General features: G+C 35.2%; 1 protein-coding gene across 4 annotated transcripts in view; it reads left to right on the top strand.

The window, feature by feature from the left end:
- Sema1a (semaphorin 1a) overlaps nucleotides 1-22,294 on the top strand; it is a 393,373-nt gene extending 371,079 nt beyond the window's left edge. For 2 of the 4 annotated variants that reach the window (XM_070131152.1, XM_070131150.1), the window contains exons 4-15: nucleotides 1,745-1,915; nucleotides 3,097-3,184; nucleotides 3,479-3,583; nucleotides 3,929-4,017; nucleotides 4,806-4,947; nucleotides 5,302-5,504; nucleotides 5,986-6,131; nucleotides 6,586-6,674; nucleotides 7,071-7,299; nucleotides 7,630-7,871; nucleotides 8,445-8,652; nucleotides 16,700-22,294. In XM_070131152.1, coding sequence (XP_069987253.1) covers nucleotides 1,745-1,915; nucleotides 3,097-3,184; nucleotides 3,479-3,583; nucleotides 3,929-4,017; nucleotides 4,806-4,947; nucleotides 5,302-5,504; nucleotides 5,986-6,131; nucleotides 6,586-6,674; nucleotides 7,071-7,299; nucleotides 7,630-7,871; nucleotides 8,445-8,652; nucleotides 16,700-17,084 — 2,097 coding nt within the window. In that variant the 3' untranslated portion in view covers nucleotides 17,085-22,294. Of the gene's footprint in view, nucleotides 1-1,744; nucleotides 1,916-3,096; nucleotides 3,185-3,478; nucleotides 3,584-3,928; nucleotides 4,018-4,805; nucleotides 4,948-5,301; nucleotides 5,505-5,985; nucleotides 6,132-6,585; nucleotides 6,675-7,070; nucleotides 7,300-7,629; nucleotides 7,872-8,444; nucleotides 8,653-10,528; nucleotides 10,652-16,699 lie in introns of all 4 variants that reach the window. The other 2 variants (XM_070131153.1, XM_070131151.1) reach the window with 2 other exon arrangements.
- The last annotated feature ends 201 nt before the right edge of the window (nucleotides 22,295-22,495 follow it).

Raw genomic sequence — 22,495 nt, 5'->3', positions numbered from 1 at the left:
CCCCTTTTCCATTCTCTCTCCTTTCCTCTCTCTCTCTCTCTCTCTCTCTCTCTCTCTCTCTCTCTCTCTCTCTCTCTCTCTCTCTCTCTCTCTCTCTCTCTCTCTCTCTCTCTCTCTCTCTCTCTCCTCTCTCCCTTTCCTCTCTCCATCCCCCCTCTCTCTCTCTCTCTCTCTCTCTCTCTCTCTCTCTCTCTCTCTCTCTCTCTCTCTCTCTCTCTCTCTCTCCCTCTCTCTCTCTCTCTCTCTCTCTCTCTCTCTCTCTCTCTCCTCTTCTCTCCTCCTTCTCCCTCCCTCCCTCCCTCCCTCCCTCCCTCTCTCTCTCCCTCCTTCCCTCCCCCTTCCTCTCTCTCCCTCTCTCTTCCTCTCTCTCTTTCTCTCTCTCTCTCCCTCCCTCCCCTCCCTCCCTCCCTCCCTCCCTCCCTCCCTCCCTCCCTCCCTCCCTCCCTCCCTTTCCTCTCTCTCTCTCTCTCTGTCTTTCTCTCTATCTCACTCACTACTCAGACACACACACACACGCACACGCACATACATTTTCCCTCAGGTCTCTCTCTATTGCTCTCTTTCCTCCCTTTCTCTCCACGAATAACTTTCTCCTCGATAAAGAAAGATAGACAAGGCGACACGAATCAACATTTAAGGAAAGGGGACGAAATAAGAGTTTTTCGACAAACAAACAAACAGCTTGATAGGACTTCTGAAGAAATACGAGGAATGAATGTTGAATAACTGGCGTCTTTTATGTCTTATTAGCATTTCCCATTCCTTGCTTTAGTATTTATAAAAGCATTGGCTTACTCTCTCCATGAATATATGTATTATAATGTTTTTTTATCCATGTATTCATGAGTTTTGAAAGTCGTGTTTCGTTTCATAAAGGTATCCTTAGATGTTGATGTAATTTGAATATGTGTACTCTGTGAATAATGGTAATAAGGATGGTGATGATAATGATAATAATAATTAAAATTATAATTATTATCATCGTCATCATTATCACCATTGTCGTTTCATTGTTTTTGTTCATCATAGTATGTATGTTTTTTTTTTCTTATTCTTACCTTCATTTCTCTTATACCAAAGGTCCCTATCGTAAATTCTTTATTTTTTTATATGCATTATTCTTGTTTTTACCATTGTTATCATTATTGTTGTTATCTTATTCATACATTTTGCCAATATAATTGATCTTGCTACTGTTATATGTGTTTATATGAATGTTACGTTAAGATTATTAGTATTTTGATTTTTATTATTGCTAATGTTATTCGTGGTATTATCATTATTGTTGTTATTATAAAGGGAATAATGATAATGGCATTGATATTGATAACTTTAATGATAACAGTAGTAATGATGATAATGATATAATTATCATTATTGTTGTTGGTGGTTTTCTTCTTTATTATTGTTATAGTTATTTTATCAAACATTATGAGTAAATCTAGCTGAAAAGGATTTAGTTCTAATTGATATATATGGGTTAAGAAAAAAATATAACGATAGAATACGCATGGTCACGTGTTGTATTTTTTTCCCACCTTCTATTTATTTTTTTACCCTTTCTATTTTTTTGCGAGCACTTAAAAAAAAAAAAACATGGTCACGTGTTGTATTTTATTCATTTTCTATATATTTTTTTTACTTTTTCTATTTTTTGCGAGCACGGTAAAAAAAAAAAAAATTGCGGAACCACCGGTCATAACGCAGTCATCGCGCCACTAACTTCTTTCCTTTGGTCCGACAGAGATTGGAATGGCACCCCTCGACGGCCCAGATGAACTCGTGCTACATGAAGGGCGGCTCGGAGGAGGTGTGCCAGAACTACATACGCATCCTGACGGAGAAGTCCCAGGGCCACTACCTCATCTGCGGCACCAACGCCTACAACCCCATGTGCAGAGACTTCAAGCTCGGGGTGGGTGGCACGAGGGGTTCTCGCGCTCTGGTCTCTTAGGCGTTTTCTTTGTGTCTGTCTGTTTGTGTATTGTGTTTTTTTTTCTCTGTTTCTGTTTCCCTTTCGATTTTTCCATCTTTCTCTTATTTTTTTGATCTCTCATTCTCTCTCTCTCTCTCTCTCTCTCTCTCTCTCTCTCTCTCTCTCTCTCTCTCTCTCTCTCTCTCTCTCTCTCTCTCTCTCTCTCTCTCTCTCTCTCTCCCTCCTCTCTCTCTCCTCTCCCTCTCTCTCTCTCTCTCTCTCATTCTCTGTCTCTCTCTCTCTCTCTCTCTCTCTCTCTCTCTCTCTCTCTCTCTCTCTCTCTCTCTCTCTCTCTCTCTCTCTCTCTCTCATTCTCCCTCTCTCTTTCTCTCTCCCTCTCTCTCTCTTCTCTCTCTCTCTCTCATTCTCTCTCTCTCTCTCTCTCTCTCTCTCTCTCTCTCTCTCTCTCTCTCTCTCTCTTCTCTCTCTCTCTCTCTCTCTCTCTCTCTCTCTCTCTCATTCTCCCTCTCTCTCTCTCTCATTCTCCCTCCCCTCTCTCTCTCTCTCTCTCTCTCTCTCTCTCTCTCTCTCTCTCTCTCTCTCTCTCTCTCTCTCTCTCTCTCTCTCTCTCTCTCTCTCTCTCTCATTCTCCCTCTCTCTCTCTCATTCTCGTTCTCTCTCTCTCTCATTCTCGTTCCCTCTCTCTCATTTTCCTTCTCTCTCTCTCTCTCTCTCTCTCTGTCTGTCTCTCATCCTTTCTCTCTGTCTCTCATTCTCTCTCTATATCTCTCATTCTCTCTCTCTCTCTGTCTGTCTCTCATTCTTTTTCTCTGTCTCTCATTCTCTCTCTCTCTCATTTTTTTCTTTCTCTCTCTCATTTTTTTTCTCTCTCTCTCATTTTCTCACTCTCTCTCATTCTCTCTCTCTGTCCTTTCTCTCTCTCTCTCTCTCTGCTTTCTCTCTCTGTCTCTCTCTCTCTCTCTCCCTTCTCTCTCTCTCTCTCTCTCCCTTCTCTCTGTCTCTCTCTCTCTCTCTCTCTCTCTCTCTTTCCAACCGTCTCGCTCTCTGTGTAGTTATTGCATAAACAAATATAAAACGTTTTTTCACGTGCACAAATCTGAAATTGACCCATAATTCTATAGGAAAAGTTACGATGAGTGATGTTTTTTTCCCGGTCACAGAACTCAGGCCTTGAGCGTGACAAAGAATTCCCAGGTCGTGGCATCTGTCCCTTCGACCCAAATCACAACAGCACGGCGGTGTTTGCAGGTAATGTGGTTGGTTCTTACTTTCATGGTTCATCACCACCGTGGTCTTATTTTTGTGATTGTTATTTTGTTATTTTTTTGTTTTATTATTTGTTATTGTTGTTACAGTCATGATGATGAGGGTCATTATTATTGTTTTCGTTGTTAGTGCTGTTGGCATTATTACCAATGATATTAACATTATCTTCGTTTATCATTATTTTTGAAATCAACAGTAATATGATTATACAGTCATTTGTGCTAAGTATTGATACACCTGTGCATGAGTCTACCTGACCTCTTTTCTCGTGTGCAGATGGTCACCTGTATGTGGGAACCATCGCCGACTTCGCTGGGCTGGAGCCGCTGATATATCGCGATCCTTTGCGAACCGAGCAGTATGACCTGTCCACGCTAAATGGTGAGGAGAGAGAGAGAGAGAGAGAGAGAGAGAGAGAGAGAGAGAGAGAGAGAGAGAGAGAGAGAGAGAGAGAGAGAGAGAGAGAGTGTGTGTGTGTGTGTGTGTGTGTGTGTGTGTGTGTGTGTGTGTGTGTGTGTGTGTGTGTGTGTGTGTGTGTGTGTGTGTGTGTGTGTGTGTGTTTGTTTGTTTGTTTGTTTGTGTGTGGTTTTGCGTGCGTCTGTGCGTGCGCGAGGAAATTCATGTATGTCAGTGGTGAAAAATATGTATGAAAGTTTCAAAAGAACATCTCAAAAAATGACAAAATACCTTTAAAGTGCTATATATATATTTGCTCTCTCCTTTCAGCCCCCAACTTCGTCAGTTCCTTCGCTCTCGGCGATTTTGTCTACTTCTTCTTCCGAGAGATTGCAGTCGAGTATCTGAACTGCGGGAAGGTATGTTTTATGACCCGCGCTCTCTGGTAAAGGGATTTTTGTGTCTGGTAATTAATTTAGAGCAAAGAGCGGGCTTATGCGTACAAAATTATTTATATCGTTTTTTATTATTTCATTTAGGTTGGTATATCCTAATCTTTTGTGTGAATTTAATTAAATAGGAGAGCTTTGAGAGCCTTTTCTTTTTGATGTTGCTAGGAATCTCCATAATACATTTCCTTGGCAAAAGTGCCTAATCAGTAAAACATTTAAAGAGTATGTTGCATAACATTTTGATTTATCTAATTTATCTTATCGAAGAATAGAAATGAATGGAGGGGAGTGGTGCCCATTCTATCGTTCGCTCATACATTTATCAGAGAAAAAGAATTAGTGATCAGATGTACAGAAATTGGAAATGCGTTTATTCTCTAGAGAGTAGATATGGATAGGTAGATAAACAGATAGAGAGATGATAAAGTTTAAAGTTGGGAAATAGAGATTAGAAAAAATACTCAAGGAATTTGCAGGAAGATATTATGTAAAATAACACACTGGCGTTGCAAATACCCGAATTGATTCTCACTTGGATAAGGCCCATTTCAGTGAGAATGTGATGTTTAATGATATGCAAATTGTTAGGAACAAGACCTATTGTGAATAGAACTTGAAACTTTTGATGTTTTAGTTAGGAGTGTATTTGTCAATTCATAATAGCAGGTGACATGTTTGACAAGAACCTGCTGTGAATTTTAGCAACTACAACATTCTTAAGATAAATATATACTTTTTTTTAATTTCCCCTCAAGACTCTGTATTCTCGTGTGGCCCGCGTGTGCCGGCATGACAAAGGAGGCCCGCACAAGTTCAGGAACAAGTGGACCTCTTACTTGAAATCGAGACTCAACTGCTCTGTGTCCGGCGACTTCCCCTTCTACTTCAATGAGATTCGTGAGTGGATTGGTGTTCTGTTGCTAATTATTCATAGGGGATAATTTCTTTTGATACTGTCTTGTTATTCTTGAGGATGGGAATGTTTTATGATATGATGTAGTAGTGGAATAGGGGTTTCTGTATATATGTAAAAATATATTGTTTAGTAAGAAAGCAAAGACTGGGACAAAACCCTTTCAGTATTGAAAAAGCTAAGACAACCTGAAAGTTTGTTAAGTAGTAGAAAGTAAATTGTTGAATATATGAGCTTTAAGAATTCATTAGTTACTAGAACCTATGCTATTGAATATTACCAGGTGCCTCGAAATACAAAGAATACCAAATTTGATTATACTCTACCAATACTTACAGAGGCCACAACTGAACCTGTTGAAGGGCGGTATGGAGGTCATGCAACCACCCTTCTGTATGGTGTCTTCACCACCCCAGAGAACTCAATCCCAGGATCAGCAGTGTGTGCTTTCACATTTCAAGACATTATGGATACATTTGAGGGGCCATTCAAAGGGCAGGCCTCTGTGAATGCTAACTGGCTGCCTGTTCATGGAACTCAGGTAAGAGGTAGAGGAGGAGGATAAGAGATAGAGAAAACGTTTACGTACCTGATGATGTCTTAGATTTGCCCATTACACATTTTGGAATGTGGAATATATCTTGTCAGACCAATGAATATTGTACTGCAGAGCTATCTATGTTTGTATTTAAAAATTCTGATTTGATATGCTCTATGTTGGTTAGAAGTGCAAGTGCTGAGGATGTTTTTAGACACATTTCATATAGTTTTACGATCTACAAAGGATCAGAATTTTTATGTTTTATCATTTGCCATGTCTTTGAAGAGCCGTAACTGTTGGAGCTATAGGGAGATACTACAGAATTACTTTCAGATCTTTTTTACAGAAAGATATAAAAACAGAGGTGTTATCACGCATGTACATGTAACACTGATATTTGAAATTACTAAACTACAGTATCAAGCATGCAGAGATTATTATACATATTTTTTTAATGGATTGTTTTGTCAACTATTAACAGGTACCTGAACCAAGACCTGGACAGTGTGTAAAGGACTCGAGCACTCTGCCTGATGTCACTCTGAACTTCATCAAGTCACACTCACTCATGGACGAAGCTGTGCCTGCATTCTTTGGCCAGCCTATACTCATTAGCACCAGCTTCCAGTGAGTGTTTTTTCTTTTTCTTTTTTCTTTTCTGTGTTGTTTTTAAGAATATATAAAATTCTGTGTAGATGAATGGTTGAATGCATAGGCTAAAGAGTGATTGTGTAGGTCAGTGAGGGAGTGAGGGAGTGAGTGAGGGAGGGAGTGAGGGAGTGAGTGAGGGAGTGAGTGAGGGAGTGAGTGAGTGAGTGAGTGAGTGAGTGAGTGAGTGAGTGAGAGAGTGGGTGAGTGAAGGAGGGAGGGAGTGAATGAGGGAGGGAGTGAGAGAGTGGGTGAGGGAGGGAGGGAGGGAGGGAGGGAGAGTAGAGAGTGTGGGGGGGGGGGGGGGACTGAGACTGAGAGTGGGAAATGGAGAGTGAGAGTGAGAATGGGAAAGAGAATGTGAGAATAATAGAGTTAATGACTTTAAACTGTATGAAACCAGATTTTAAACATTTGTTTTTGTTTTTTTCAGCTACAGTGGTCGCTTCACATCCATAGCAGTCGATCAGCAAGTTAAAACTCCTGATAACAAATATTATGATGTACTTTTTATTGGCACTGGTAAGTAGAAATTGTGTTATCTTTGAATTAGTCACTTCTTAATACTGTCAGTTCTGGAGTGTTTGCCCTTTTTTGTTATTTATTAATGATCTTGATGAAACTAAACTTAGACTTTCAAGTTTACCTTTCCGCCTTTCTAAAAGAAACTCACTGGAGAGCAAATGTTGATTTTAAATAACACACAACAATATTACATATACTTTGCATTATTATTACCTACACTTATTTTCATCTTTGTAATATTTTGTAACTGCAACTTTATACATTATTATACATCCTAATAAAACTCTTACCTTCAGATGACGGCAGGAGGAAATTAATTACCAACTTTATATTTATTTGTTAACTAGGATTTACTCATAGCTGCACAATCTAACTCAATTCACTTCATTGCAGATGATGGCAAAGTGATCAAGGCCATCAACACAAAGTCTGCAGACTCATACGAGGATGTGGAACCCTTCATCATAGAAGATATCACCGTCTTCCCCTCAAATATGGCTGTCACTTCTCTTCAGATCATCAAACCCAAAGGAAAGCCACCACGGCTACTTGTTAGTTCACGATCAAGGATACACTCCATTCCTTTGAGCCGATGTCAGACCAACAAGATTACTGAATGCAGGTATGTTTTGTTACACAAGTGACATAAATTAGTTTTTGCCGGCTCTGTTGTGCTATGTCTTGGTGGTTGGAAAAAAGTTTGGTAAATATTACACTTCAGGAGTAACTTTTCCAAATTGCAAGCACTAGAGAAGGGAATGTAAGAGTAGTTTTGGTAACTGAGATAAAAAGGGCTTCTTTTCATTTAGTCATCCATATTTCAGATATTGATAACAGTTTTGCACTGATACCAATCTTATTATTATTATTATTTTTTCGTTATCTGTTTTAAATTCATTGGGTATGATCTATCTAACAAAATCTCAAATCCATTTTCTGTAACACCTTCCAGTGAGTGTGTAGCCTTGCAAGACCCTTATTGTGCTTGGGACAAGAACAAGAACAAATGTCACACTTACACATCTGGCAAGGAAATGATCCAGAATGTAAGCGAAGGTGTGCACACCGACTGTGGCAATACTGAGAAAAAAGTTAAGCCGCCTGCACACTCTGCCTCTATCAATCGGGAGTCTTCAGGCACACTTCCTCCCATTCACAGCCAGCCTGATGTTGGTGGTATGTTTGAAATTCTAGGTATCTGATTTTTAGATATTAAGTTCTCTTTTGGGATTCACCTATTTTTCAGGTGGATGGAAGAGTTCAATCTTGTTCTCTTTTTTTGCAGCTGGTTATTATTGAGAGGGCTATGTGCATTCCCTTTTTAAAGAAAAATCTGTCTAGACTGACAAATACCGTTAAAACAAAAACTACTTAGATGTTAAGAATCATTTGTGATATATTGCATAGTTGTTTGATTATAAATTTATTAAGTATGCTTGTGCATTCTGATAACTGTAAAGTTATTTGCTTTCACAGTTAGACAAGTCAAGAACTTAAAAGAAAGATTATTTCATCCTTATATAAGTGGTGAAAGGGAACTCCATTTTCATATTATTTCAGAACAGTTAAGCCATGTGGGTTTACCAAAAAAAAATTCTGAATTCCTTTCATACTGTATTAGAATGTTTGTCCAGCATAATTGCGTTTAATTTAAAAAGTTCAGCATTTAAAAGTGCTTGGCCTTTGGTCACATTTCTACTTCCTCTATTTCCTCTATTAGTGATATACAAAGGCTTAGGTATCCTTACACTTTCTTCTCCCAATCAGACCATGATATAACGAGGGCCCAGACCGTACCGCAGCAGTTCACTGCGGAGACTCTAGCTATTGCTGTTGCCTCAGCCACCATCGGAGCTCTCATTCTTGGCTTCATCACTGGTTTCTTCTGTGGCAAGAAGTGCAACAAAGATGAGGACAACCAACTCTACGCAGACACTGACTATGAGTATTTTGATCAGAGACAAAATCCCAATCCGTGAGTATGCTCCTGATTCCTTTGTTGTTGTTTTAAAGTTTTTATTTTTTTCCCCATTTGATTTCATTTAGTTCCTATAGGGTGATAGATTACTTATTTATCATTTTTATTTTTATTATTGTTATTATTTTTTTTGTTATTAGTGTTATTATTATTAATATTGTTATTAATATCATTATTATTATTATTATTATTATTATTATTATTATTATTATTATTATTATCATTTGTATTGTTATGATTATGATTACAATTACGAATATGATTGTGATTATGATTATAGTTAAAATGTTGATATCGATGATTATTATCATTATTATTATTATTATTATTATTATTATTATTATTATTATTATTATTATTATTATTATTATTATTATTATTATATTGTTGTTTTGTTGTTTTTGTTATTGCTGTTGCTGTTATTATTATTATTGCTAATATTTATTTATAGATAATAATGGTAAAAGTGATGAAAATGATAACAATAATAATAATAATAATAATGATGATGATAATAGTAAATTTTGTTGTTATCATCATCATCATCATCATCATCATCATCATTATCATCATCACTATTATCGTTATTGATTATTGTTATTAATGTTTTTATTAATGATATTATTGATATTTGTGGATAGCTGATGATGATAACATAATGATGATTATGGTAACAATAATAATGATAATGATAATGAGAAGTAGTAGTTATAATGATAATAATATAAGATAATAATAATAGCAATATTAATGTAATAATAATAATAATAGTAATAATAATAATAATAGTAATAGTAATAGTAATAATAATAATAATGATAATAATAATAATAATAATAATAATGATAATGATAATAATGATGATGATGATGATGATGATGATGATGATGATGATGATGATAAGGAATGGTGATAATGAAAATGATGATAATAGTAATAACAACAAAAATGGTAATAATTATAATGATGATAGTAATGATAATGATATTGATGGTAAAAATAGTAATAATAATTATTTCTATAATGATTACAATTATTATTGTTATTATTATTATTATTATTATTATCAATATTATTATTATTATATTTATTATAGTTATTGTTATTATTAGCATTATTATTATTATCATCATTACTGTTATTGTTCTTTTTCTTTGTTATTGGTATTACAACTGTTATCTTATCATTGTTGTTGACATTCAGGATTATTTTTCTTTGACTGTATTTTGTTTAGTATGCTGGAGAGATCTCCATCTGAGAATTTTTAGCCTTTTCTTTTTATTTGCTAGATTTTTACGATATCCATTTAGATATGAGTACTTGAGATTTATCATTTTTTTTATTACCGTTACTGTGATTTTGTTTTCATTATGTATTCTTCTGATAATTGAAATTCTTTAGTGGTGATCACAGATTTATGATATAATTGATTGCCTTGTCTTTTTTTCTTAGGTATCAAGGTTCCCTCTATAATATATTTTTTGCCAGTCATCCTCTAATGATTTAGAAATTACATCTGTTATTGTCAGAGTGGAATGCAGTGCAAGGCTGTGTGAGGAGAGTAAAGAGTGGAATTTCCTTTCATGTTATTTGTTTTCAGTAGAGCAGGAAATAAGTGATTGTCTTTCATTAAGCTTGCTGCTTCTTTTTCAGAAGTAGATTCATTTTGTCATGTTTTTTAAGAAGTACTACCTTTTTTTGGAAAATAGTTTAATGGGAAAGAACTAAGTGACTTCATTACACTTCATGCTATACATATGAATGTATGCAATGAATGGAGAAAAATAGAAAAAATAAATCTTCAAGCCTTATGGTTTCCACTTGCTAGTAATATAAATATTTTGACCACTTTTACCTTAAAATTGGGAAGCAGTCATGGTCAGGCAGTGGAGATTGGCGCTATGGCACTTCGCAACCCTTGCTCATCTCAGTACTCGGCTCCCTCACGCCCTCAAGCGCCTCCTCACTTCCACTCTCCTCCCTACAAGATTTAGAGGTACTACTGCTTCAAAAAATAACCCACAAAAGAGACTGTCACTGTGCCACCGAGGCTAGAAACACTGTTGCCATGTCACCTATTAGTCAAAATTCTCTTCTTTTTTTCATTTTTAAAATTATTATTTACTTTGTCCCTCCATCCCCCCCAACCACCACCAACAATCCCTCAATTCGCTGAACTTGTTTCTGAGCCACGTTGGCATGAACATACCAAAAAAAGCCCTACATTGCACCCTCACAAGTAGAAGTGAGACACGTAAAAAAGGTGTTTGGTGCCCCTTAGCAGGTGTTCCTCTGGTGGAGAGTGGCACTAACACTGAATATGCATTTGTTCTCAGATGCTTAAGGGCTTAAACTGAGCCCTCTACTCAGTGAGACAGTGAAAGAGAACCACTTTACATGAGTGCTTGGGATAGCTGCACCCCCATGGAAACTAAGAGATCTCGGTAATTGCTAGGGTGTGTCTGAAATTATGGAGATTTTTGCTACTTGTTCCATACATAATAATGCAGTTAATTAATGAATTATTTGCTTAACGCATACAAGTGGAAATCATGCGAACCCCTTCTTTTTTATTCGCTCTCTTCTTCATTCGTTTGGGACATAGAATGAAATGTGCATTCATGTCTTGTGTACTGTATGTCATATTGTGTATATATATTACTGATATTTCTTTTTGAAGGTGTAGAATTGTGAATATTCTGAAAGTGACTCATATTTTTAGAAATGTTTTAGATGATAATAGGCACATCAGAATTTTAGTGATATATGTAAAATATAATTAGATATATTACTATTTATTTTACAAATTTATGTGAGTAGATTATGAAATATGTAAGCTTTTTAGTACTCTGGGTTTAAATCTGGGTGATTAATGTTGTTAATCATAGTCATTGCTCCCACTTTTAGGATGAGAGATACTGGTGTCATTTAGATAAGGAATAGCTGAAAAAAAAAAAAAAATTCATAGGCTATAATGTGCAAAGATGACCTTTCTTATAGAGTAGGTTGTAACTGAGAAAATGTATCACATGGATGATGATGTAAATCATATGAAAAAAAAATGTTTGTTTACAGTATTATAACTATCATAGTAAATTATTACTGTTTTATAATTTTTTTGACAACATAGTACTTTATATTTGTTAAGTGATGTATTTTATCCTGCAAAACTCCACTATAAATTATTAACACATTTGCACTCACTTGGTACCATTTGTTTACAGTGTGAAAGACCTACATATCCATGGGTATTACTACATTCTTATTTATCTAATACTGAAATTTTAAAACTTAGGTTTAGAAGTTTAGAAGATTCTCATAAGATTTAAAAATACAGTTGCTTAGGTTATTGTTTGAATATTTCCTATATTATATATTTAGAAGTCCCTACAGATGATTAAGAAGCTGTGTTAGAAGATATTTATAAGCCTCCTCTGTGTTTAGGAAATATTTTTAATAGAATGTGATAAATAGAAAACTACATGAACATTTTATAATGGGGAAATACAGTAAAGAACACGTGTGTCAATTTGGTAAAAGGCTTTGTAAATGGATTAACATTGAAAAGGCTGTGAAAATTTGGCACAAAATTAAGTTTCAAGTGTACAGACATTCTTCTATATAATTTCCTAGGATAACTGTAAAAAAAAGATGTTTGGATATGAAGAAATTGTCATGGAAAAAGATTTGTATTGACAATGTTAGATACAATATTAGCTAGCAAACAGCTTGTATTGAACTCTTTAAGAATATCTTGTAACTGCTTGAGAGAAAGGATGTTGCCAGCCAATAAGTCAATATATGGGTTAATTTTTTTTCTAGTGGTAATTGTTTAGAAACCACTGTAGAGCTTTGCTTGTTTTTTTTCCAGAAATGTCTGTTGTTTGCTTTTGGCTTTTTTTTACTTATTATTTTCTATTGCATTCATTGTTTAATGTACAAAGAAAGCTGGTTATGCTAATACTATTTTATAAAAGCCAATTTTCAGAGAAGCTGCTTGCAAAAGACTGATACGTGATGGAAGTCATATAGGTTTTTATGTTAAGATTTCAGTGCAATTATGTGTAGCAACTGAGTAATGAACATGCTATCATATGGAATACAACTGTATATAGTGCACTCAGTCTGGATATAGAGGAGGCCCCACTCCCTGCAAGTGATTAATCATACAGCTGGTAGGGCTGTATCATGGTTATTTGATTGATTATGATTTTTGACTTGTAACTTGATCAATAGTATTTGCCTCTTCCCAAGTTTACAGTTTTTATCAGTTTATGATTAACTTTCTCATACCAGTTACTGCATTAATAGCAGCATATGTACTTTTTAGTTTAAATTACATTCTTCTGATATACCATTGATCAATTGATAAGAATTATGAAGTTAAAGTCTGATTTCCTATTTCTGTGAGAACAGGTAATGGCAGTGCCACAAAGTTGCCTTCCATGGGTCAAAATAAGTGTTCATAATCAAGGGATAGAGAGTGAATGAAGTGTGAACAGTTCTAAAACCTTTTTGTAAGAAAACCATTTTGGTTCTACTATTCTTTTTATATTTTTTTTGCAGTAATCATAGTAGTTATGATTATCTTCCATATAGAAGCTGTGCTTTTCAGGTATCTTCCTACTCATATAGTTCCTCTTAAGTTTTTTACTAATAGCTTTTCCTTATCTTTATTACAAAAATAACTGCTTAATGTTTTTTATTGTGCAGGAAATGTTGTTGTGAACTGTTAACAGCGTATGGGTTAGACATCAGTCGATGACATGGGCTATGATATATTATTTATCTATGGGGTATGGCCTCCTTCATATCTGGCTGACCTGCACTATAGAACATTTGTATGGGTAAGAGTGTAATGAATTACACAAAAAATATGCCAAGATACAAAATGAAAAAGGCCTGTTCAGAATTTTAATAAATGAATGGGCATATATGCATTATGATATTGAGAATGTTTCCAATGGGATGTTGCAATGAGTTGCATTAAAGATCACAAACTAAATAAAGAAACTTTCTAGAGGAACACAGTTCTTATACAGCTTGGATGATACTGCCACTACATTCTTCTTATATTGTTTCAGAGATAAATGTTATATGTTTCATTGTGCCCTAATTTTAAGGCATAGGTGTTATGCAAATGCTAATTCAGGTATACCATACAGTGATCTTGATATATATTGGAATTGCTTCTTGTGAAGTAGGGATTAAAACTTGTGTTGTTATAGTTTTTGTTTTGTTATTAGGGGAGAAGGACACCATATTTTGTAAAAGAGGAGGGGGAAGAGGATGGGATGAGACTGTTGTGTGTGTGTATAAATACAGTAATAGACAAAAGTTTCGCCTCCCAGCAATTGTCACCAGTCTTCCAACAACAAACATGAAGTTATTACATACAGTATTACAATGTACTAACCATTAGTACTTTACTAGGCATAATTAATGCTTTGGAGTTGAAAGCAGTTTTGGAATCAGTGGTCACTCATGACTCCCTTATCGCTTACGCAAGCCATGACACAAAGCTTACTTTTTTCAAGCATGCTTGATAATGCTTCAAAAGTTTCCAGTTGATTCTACATCAGGACTGCTGGTTGTCTAACCCTTTTTGAAGTTGACACCACAGTCATTGAGCCACACTGTCACTGATTTGGCTGTGCATGAAGAGGTTCCCTCCTGCTGAAACACATCAGTACCTGTGTTGACCAGGCTGTCACTAAAGTGCATTATGAGATCAAGATATCTGTATTTATTCACTTTTTCAATCTTGTTAAGCTCTACAAAACTGCATAAACCTCTCCCTGAGAAGCAACCCAATACCATGATTGAATCAGGTGTTTCGCTCTATGTTCAACATCCTGGAGATCAAATGGGTCATTACCTTGAATGCACACTGTTCACAATTACAAGTCCTTGTAAAAGTAGCCATAATATGTGCAATCACTCATCATTTATCATTATCCCAGGATAAATGCTTGTTGGCAAATTTAACCAACAATACCCTCTGAGTATTTGTTAGCGAGAGTTTCTTCATTGGTCTCCTGGTTTCATAACCAAGTTCATGGATTTACCATGGAACTATCCTTATAGGGATGACATCAGAGATACTAGGGTTTTCATCTTTCAAACCTCTTGTGGTAGTACAAGGATTAGACTCAGGTGTATGCTTTAAGATGTTCATAGACTCCTTTGTCTTCTTTGGCCATCCAGACCATGATTACTTGGACGATGATCTGTGGCTGTTCTCTTTATAGTAATGAACTAGCCAGCATCTCACTGTTGATGAATTTCTTTAAATCTTGGTTATACATGAAAATTTGAATTGCAGTGGAATGGTATTTTTAACAACACATCATAAACCATGACTGTCACTAGCCAAGTAATGATAACACAAATGATAGGGATTAATTCTCAAGATATTATTACAAATCATCCCAAACTGTAGAAAACCCCTTGACCATCTTCAGTTACCATTTTTTGTCAGATATTTTGCATGGCCACTTACAGGCATGCAAAACTTTTGACTAGTGTTGTACTATATTTGTTTCTAAATATCATGTATGACTTTCCTGAAAAAAAAGAAAAATATAGCAAGAAAAGTGCAACCTTGCACTGTTAAGATGGTCTTCCAATATGTTACACAGGCATAACCTGTGTTGATTTTTATTTCATATGTGTATTCAGTTCTTAACATTGTGTATTCATATATTTACTTCCTAAGGATTGGAATTCCCCCTGGAAGTGGCAGTTGTTTTGGGGGTTTAGATAAAGTTATCATGACCTTTATGGACATTTAATAAGATTTTTGAAGAGTTTAGATATTCACTTGAATTTTGAAGGAGGCTTTACCCTGTGGTGTAAAAGCTAAACCTACAAAGAAAGAAAAGCAATTGGTCTAGAAATGGTTGAATGCATGAATACATGAAAGTACATGGTGACTTATTCCTTCAAAATATGGGAGGAATTTCCACAAAACCAGAAACATCACGTACTATTTGTGTTCACTCCACAATATGTGTATGTGGTGAATTCAATGATTTTGTATCAGATAGACATTGAATTATGTACTGATATTTGGTAGTTTTGTGGTGTAGGATTAATGTAAAACACTGTAAAATTTGCAAGTTATGTATTGATATATGATGTTCATAGCACTAATTATAAAGAATGTAGCATAGAAAGTCACTCAACTGATGATTATAGTGCACAACATGTGTTTAAGTGTCATTGTTTATATTTTTAGTAAAAGATGAGTGTTATTTGTATCTTTGGATGTTGTACGTTTTGCAGCATGTAAAGACTGTAATTTAGGAAATGTGATTAGATAACAAATATTCATTTATTTATTTATTTATTATTATTTTTTTTTCTTCTTCAATCCCTCTTAGCTTCTCTTCAAATATTCTAAGTAACATGGTTGTTTTTGAGAACTTGACAAGATTTGTATCTGTTATGTATTGTACATTATGTGTAATGATAAATAGCACAAAAGTAAATATATATATATTAGTAATGATAAAGATAATTATGATAATTTGGGGGGCAGGCATTATCATGTTTTGAGAAAATAAAAACAAACACAGTGTTCTGATGTGTTTGTTTCGTGGTCATTTTATTTCTGCTGCCAAGTAAAAAATATTATGTTAAAGATATATTCACATAGACAAAGTGTGAAATATTCAAATTAGAAAACAAGTTTTCTTAAATCAGATGCAGAAATTTCTTCATTGAGATAAACTTGTCAAAATTATTAGAGTGTTTTTTATACAAAAGAGTGAAATATTTTTCACCATTTAATCATATAGAATGCAGCAAAAATCTAAACCAAAAATGTTCAAAAGGTACTTCATTTTCTCATTGAGTGAGCCTAATTACACTACACAGCCAGTTTTGAAATTTGTTGAATATGAATATATAGAGAACGATATTGAGTTAGTAACTTAGAAATGATAAGAACAAAGATGTATCCATATGGTTCCTGACTTTGAACACGTGTTGAACAAAGGTTTAAAAACTGTTGATGATGTATTGTTCTTTCTTTTTCTAGCCACCTGACTGGAGAACTGCAAGAAGAAGTGACGTATGCAGAGCCTGTTCTAGTTCCTCAGACACTCAATAAACCTGTAAACCTCATGCTAAACATGTCCCCCAAAGCTACTCTGAAGACTCCTGGTTCAAATACCCCTGGAGCCAATGTGGGGACGTTAGGTGCCCCCATGGGACCATCCCTAGGGCTTCCTACCACTGGGGTATCAGCTGGACCCCATGACATCCCACTGCATTATACACCGGAGTCGTATTCAACCCACGGCACTCTGCGCTCCTCGGAGAAATATGGAACCCGGGGACGTGACCACCGACCACGAGACTACGATCACAGGCTGGTGGATGGATACTCGACCACCCGCTCTGTCAAGAAGGTGTACCTGTGAGATGCTTGCCCCACCAAGCCCAGCCTACCTGGAAGGGCACTCGAGCCTCCCTCTTTATGTTCGGCATTCGAGTCATAGCCTCACCATAGCTTTGCATTTTGCCAGAAGCGCATGGGTGGGCTGGTAAGTGTGGGCTTTGGGGAGAGACAGATTAAGCCGGAACTCTAGGAGAACCCTGCATGAAGAGTCCTGATCTACTCCCCACTCACCACCAGTATTATGTACATACCACCCTAGTGCCAAGAGACCACTTCTTCTCCTTTGGTAAATCTCTTGTAATCAAAGTATTCCATAGGTAGTGTCAGGTAAATCAAATCCTTGAGTAATAAGACACTGCTCACAGTACTTGTTGTGACACTTTAGAAAGCATGAGAAGACATAGGGTGTAAGAAGTGACTTAGTTAAAAGTAGAGACATTATTCAGTAATATTAATTGCAAGGAAATGCTAAAGGGCTCGGCTTTGGATATCGATAGAACTTTAGAGGAATCTGGAAAAAAAAAAAACTTTTGTAGCCCTAAGTAGTGAAGAACACTGTGAAATGAGTAAGATAATGTGTTGATATATGGAAATACAATACTGATATAGGACCCCTATTTCATTTCCTGTCTTGATCAAACTGTATCTGTGCAGTCATCCAGGATAACGGATACAAAAGATTCTAAGGGCAAGTTGTTGTAACATGCTTGTTATATGGACATTAGGAATGCTTGATGGATTTATGATATTAATAACTGACTATTCCAAGGAGATTGACTGTACAGACTTTAATGATTATAATTGTCAATGAACAATGTTGATATAGTCACTGGTGTTTGATACAGATGCCCATTATTTTTTAGTAATGTTAAGAAAAATGAGTTAAAACACCAAAACTTATACAATTTGATTGGTGGTTGTAATGAACATATAGTTTTACCCATCTTGTTATGATTTTTGTAATGCAGATAAATATAAACAAATGATTTGATAATTGTGTGTATCAACAAATATAATCAAGACTTTTTACAACTTGACAGAAGACTTGTGCAGAGTTATAGGCTCGTGTGCTATGGTTGTTGTAATCTGGCAACACAGCCTGTTCTTGTGCGTCTCTCTAATGTAACTGTTGTATAGGGCCTGTGATAAGTGAACTTGCTTGGACACTCAGCATCACAACTGTATGTAAGTCATTCATGTGGGCTCAATCACACCTCTGCTCTTGTCTAGTATATATGCTATGTAATATATTTCCTGATCCTGTTGCTATAATACTCTCATAGGAAAAAAACAAAAAAAGTGGTGAATGAATAAAATTTGCTCCAGATCCTTCTGTCACAGACTCAACTCTGACAACGTTTATTTAGACTTTGGATAATCTGTATATAACGTACTCTTGTCCATTGTAGAAGTATTTAAGATAAGTAGTAGGATCAGTGATTTAGAGCCTTTGATACAGATTCTATAAGGCTTATGCTCCTCACAAAGGAAGCAACTCATTTAAGTTTATTAGTAATTACTGATCTTTTCACAGTGTTGAATTGACAGTCGTATTTCCAAAGATACACCATGTCTGACAAGGAAAGTGAATAAACAATTACAAGCAGAAGCAGGTCGGCTTTATTCTTTCCAATTTGGATTTTAATTTTAAATCAGACATTGATATGGACTCACCCTTTTTTGGGTACAGAATTGATAATTGTGTAAACTTTGAAAGATGATGAGTGGACCACAGAAAAGGATCAAAGTCCCATCTGCTTTTGTGTGTAATTTAATGAAAGTGAGTTTGGTCATGGTGATTCTTGCAGATTAAACTACTTATATATATTTTTTTCCCTTCAGTACTATTTTTATGTCTTTTTTCATTATTATTTCTCAATGTGCAATGAACTTTTGTAACATTTTATGTTATCATTATGGAAGACAGTATTGATTATTTCTACCTCTCACATGATATGGAAGAGGCACAAAATAGGCACAAAGTGTTGGTGCTTTCTTGAGGTCCTTTCCCACTTTCGTTCTTGTTTTTGGATGTTGTGATGGAAGGTATGTAAATCAGTTAAATCCATTTTTACCATTTTTTCTTTCATAATAATCACCTCAGTCATGGATAGAGTTGATATCTGAACTGGTTTAAGGAGTAAATACACTTGCTATGTAATGTGTATATGTATATATGAAAAGTACACACACACCAAAGCAACACAGACTCACCTATAAATGGCAGTATGTATGCTTTAAGTACATGTTGAGGTGATGAGTTTCAAATAGTTTTTTTTGGGATAACAGCATTTCATTAAAGAAAATGTGTGAATTTCACCTATGACTTTTATTAGATTTTAACTACATTTATGTTTCTATTCTTTTTTTCTTTCACTGTATGAAAGATTGAAACTTATAGTTTTAATGCCTTTCTCAGAGACATTGATGAAATTCATATTTTTTCCTAAAAATCATACAGGTTCTCCCATATTGCTCTCTCCCAATCACATCTAAGTCAACAAGCACAGTCACATGTAGTCTCCTGCTTCCTCTCAAGTGAATGGATATGATGAGGGCATACAAAAGAATATACTCATTAAAAACACAATGAAGTGTTTTTATATGTTTAACACCAGATGTGATTTAGACCGTGTAACACAAACACACACACAAATGTATACAAACACTGATACAAACAAAAGTGCACAACAAATCCCAATGTATCTTTAGAGCTGTCCAATCTGATGTACTGTCACCTGGCATTCAGAATGCTGCATCAATAAAAGAGTTAGGTGCAACAGGCAAATATTTTATAACTTATGCTCTCTGGCAGTAGTTGAGATAACTGTCCAGTTTGCAATGACATGTGCCTCATCTTCATCTTTTTGCCCAGCTTGCACGGAAAGTTCCATGTAGACTTTTCTGCTCTTGATGTAGAAAAAGGAAAGAGTTTCTGTATTCTGAGTATGCAAGAATATTTCTGTCACCCAGTCTTTGTAAATCGCAAATTGAAAAGACACCTTAGGAACCCTGTTTCCTGCTCGAATTTTCCAAATTTCTTGATCTGGATTTTTGTTTTAGGTTGGACAGCACTGACATACAGTGACACAAAATGTACCACTAAAGAATTACATTCCACTGCAGTCTTTATTGACTTTTGACTGACTTGTTTACCTTCCTTTCATACCCTCTTTATCTCACATTATTGTTTATTTACAAGGAACCCTTGTTTTATTCTCAGTGTCATTACCGATGAATACCATGTATCTCATTCTAGGTCCAAAACTGTAAGGCTTTAGAAGTACAGATTAATGATAAGGAATGATTTTTACATGGCACAGCAGTAGAAAAGTTGCTGTACAGAATTGCTTTATGGTGGCCGTGTAGTGTGGGTGTTGCTTGTGACTGTAAAGACTGAGATAGCAAGCTGGTATGTAAAGTTCTGGTATGAAGCGTTCAATGACTTACTCCCTTCACACCATCCTCTCCAGTGGAACCCTACAAGCTCTCTCTTCCTAAGCTACTTTTGCCGCCGGGCTGTATATCTAATACTGGGAATCATGAAGTATTTAGTAAATATTTAATGCAGAGCTCTGTTTTGAGATGGTAAGTCATGGTTTGTATATTTATCAAGGTCCAAGTATAATTTTAGATTAACTTGTGATGCTTTATTTTTTCTCAGTTTGGAATGAAATCAAATTTTTGCATTTGTGATTATGATTATAAACTGAATTGATAAGCGCCTTTGGTGAAGTAATTCTAGTAGAAGATAGAATGACAATTTCTCAATTTGTAGTAGAAAGACTCAGTCCCCTTGTATTTCACATGTAAGATTATCAGGGTTTTAATTATATGTAATTTTTATAAGTGTGTTTATGAAAGAATTATTCAAGGTGATTTTTGTTTCCAAATAAGGGTAAGACTAGAATGATAAATGATACACATTGAATGTGTAAGAATCTCAAATATTGCTTTGGTGTAATGTTGGAGATAAGCAGAAATGAGGAATCCAGTCCAAAGGCAGATTTGAAAGTGTATATACAAAACAGTCTTTGATCATCTGAGTGATCCTTACTATGTTATATCAGTAAGTAAGCTTCATTTGCAGTATCTCAATACATGTTTAAGGTATATACAAGATTATTTGTGTAATGGTTATGAAGTTTTTCTTTTAAAGGCATGATGTAAATATTCACACACCAAATAAATAAAAAAAGGTTATTCATGGTCAACATTGTGAAATGCATGAGAAGTGATGAATCTTTTCTCATTGATAATGTCATGAGTTACTTTTTTAACATTCCAAGTATATGTGGACATAAACTAGAGATGTAACTTTTCTGAGTTTGGAGTCAGTACTTTCATCTTTGGTGGTTTTCTTGTTTTATCTCGTGTACATTTCAATCTAGTTTGTAAATATTTATGCTTAGTGATCCTTTTTGTCTTGCCACTCTTACCTGATGCTCTTAAGACATGCCCACACAGAAGGAATTCAACGTTTATATTTGCCATCATTTGTGGCTGTTATCAGTGAGAAGATTGTCATTGAGATTATCATTGTTTGTGCCATTTTTTTGTCTATGCAGGAAGACCTCCATTTATTACACTGTGGGTGAGTAATTATACTGCTGTTGCATTATTTGTGATGATTTTTGTAAAGGTCATTTTGTTTAAGCCAAGTATATTTAATCTACCTTTTATGCCAGTAATATAAAACAAGTGTATTTTGGTGATAAAATAAGGTGCACTCTGCTTATCCATTAATATTAGAATACTGATAAATGCACACATGGGCATTGAATGATCAGAACAAGTCATGCATCTATTATGTAATGTTTGATACATTTTAAGTGAATTATATGCTTTCCATTTACTGCATCCTAAAGTAATAAATGGCAGTATTACTGTAGTAACATCCTTGTATTGTCTTCTTTCAAGGGATATGTAATAATGTACTGTAAACCTTGAATTCATTATCTACAAAATTATTGAGTAATGAGTAGGGACTATAGTGTAACTTTGTAAATTATATGAGTAAATTGTCAGTTTAAAAGAAAATATAATAGTGCAGTAATGAAAGAGGTATAATAATTAGCCAAGTCTTAGAAGCCTCATAGCTCTCCCTCTTTGTTAGTGGAGACCCGGCGGCTTGTCACACACTTTTTCCTTCCCTCGGTAAACGCTTCCCATGCCCCTCCCTGCGCCCTGCGCACCAACACACCATCATTGTTATAATAAAATGTGCATTTATGGAACGGTTTCATTAACCTTTATTGCATAGGGTATTTATTTAGTCATGATATTTGTTTTTGAATGTGAAGGTGAGTATAAAGGTAAGCTGTACCAATCTTTATATTAATAATAATAATATCACCATCATCAGTCATCATCATCAGTCATCATCATCAATCATCATCATCATCATCAATCATCATTATTATTATTAATGAT

This window comes from Penaeus vannamei, chromosome 16 (assembly GCF_042767895.1).
Source record: "Penaeus vannamei isolate JL-2024 chromosome 16, ASM4276789v1, whole genome shotgun sequence".
NCBI classification, from domain to species: domain Eukaryota; kingdom Metazoa; phylum Arthropoda; class Malacostraca; order Decapoda; family Penaeidae; genus Penaeus; species Penaeus vannamei.
This window is presented reverse-complemented; position numbering and strand designations above follow the sequence as displayed.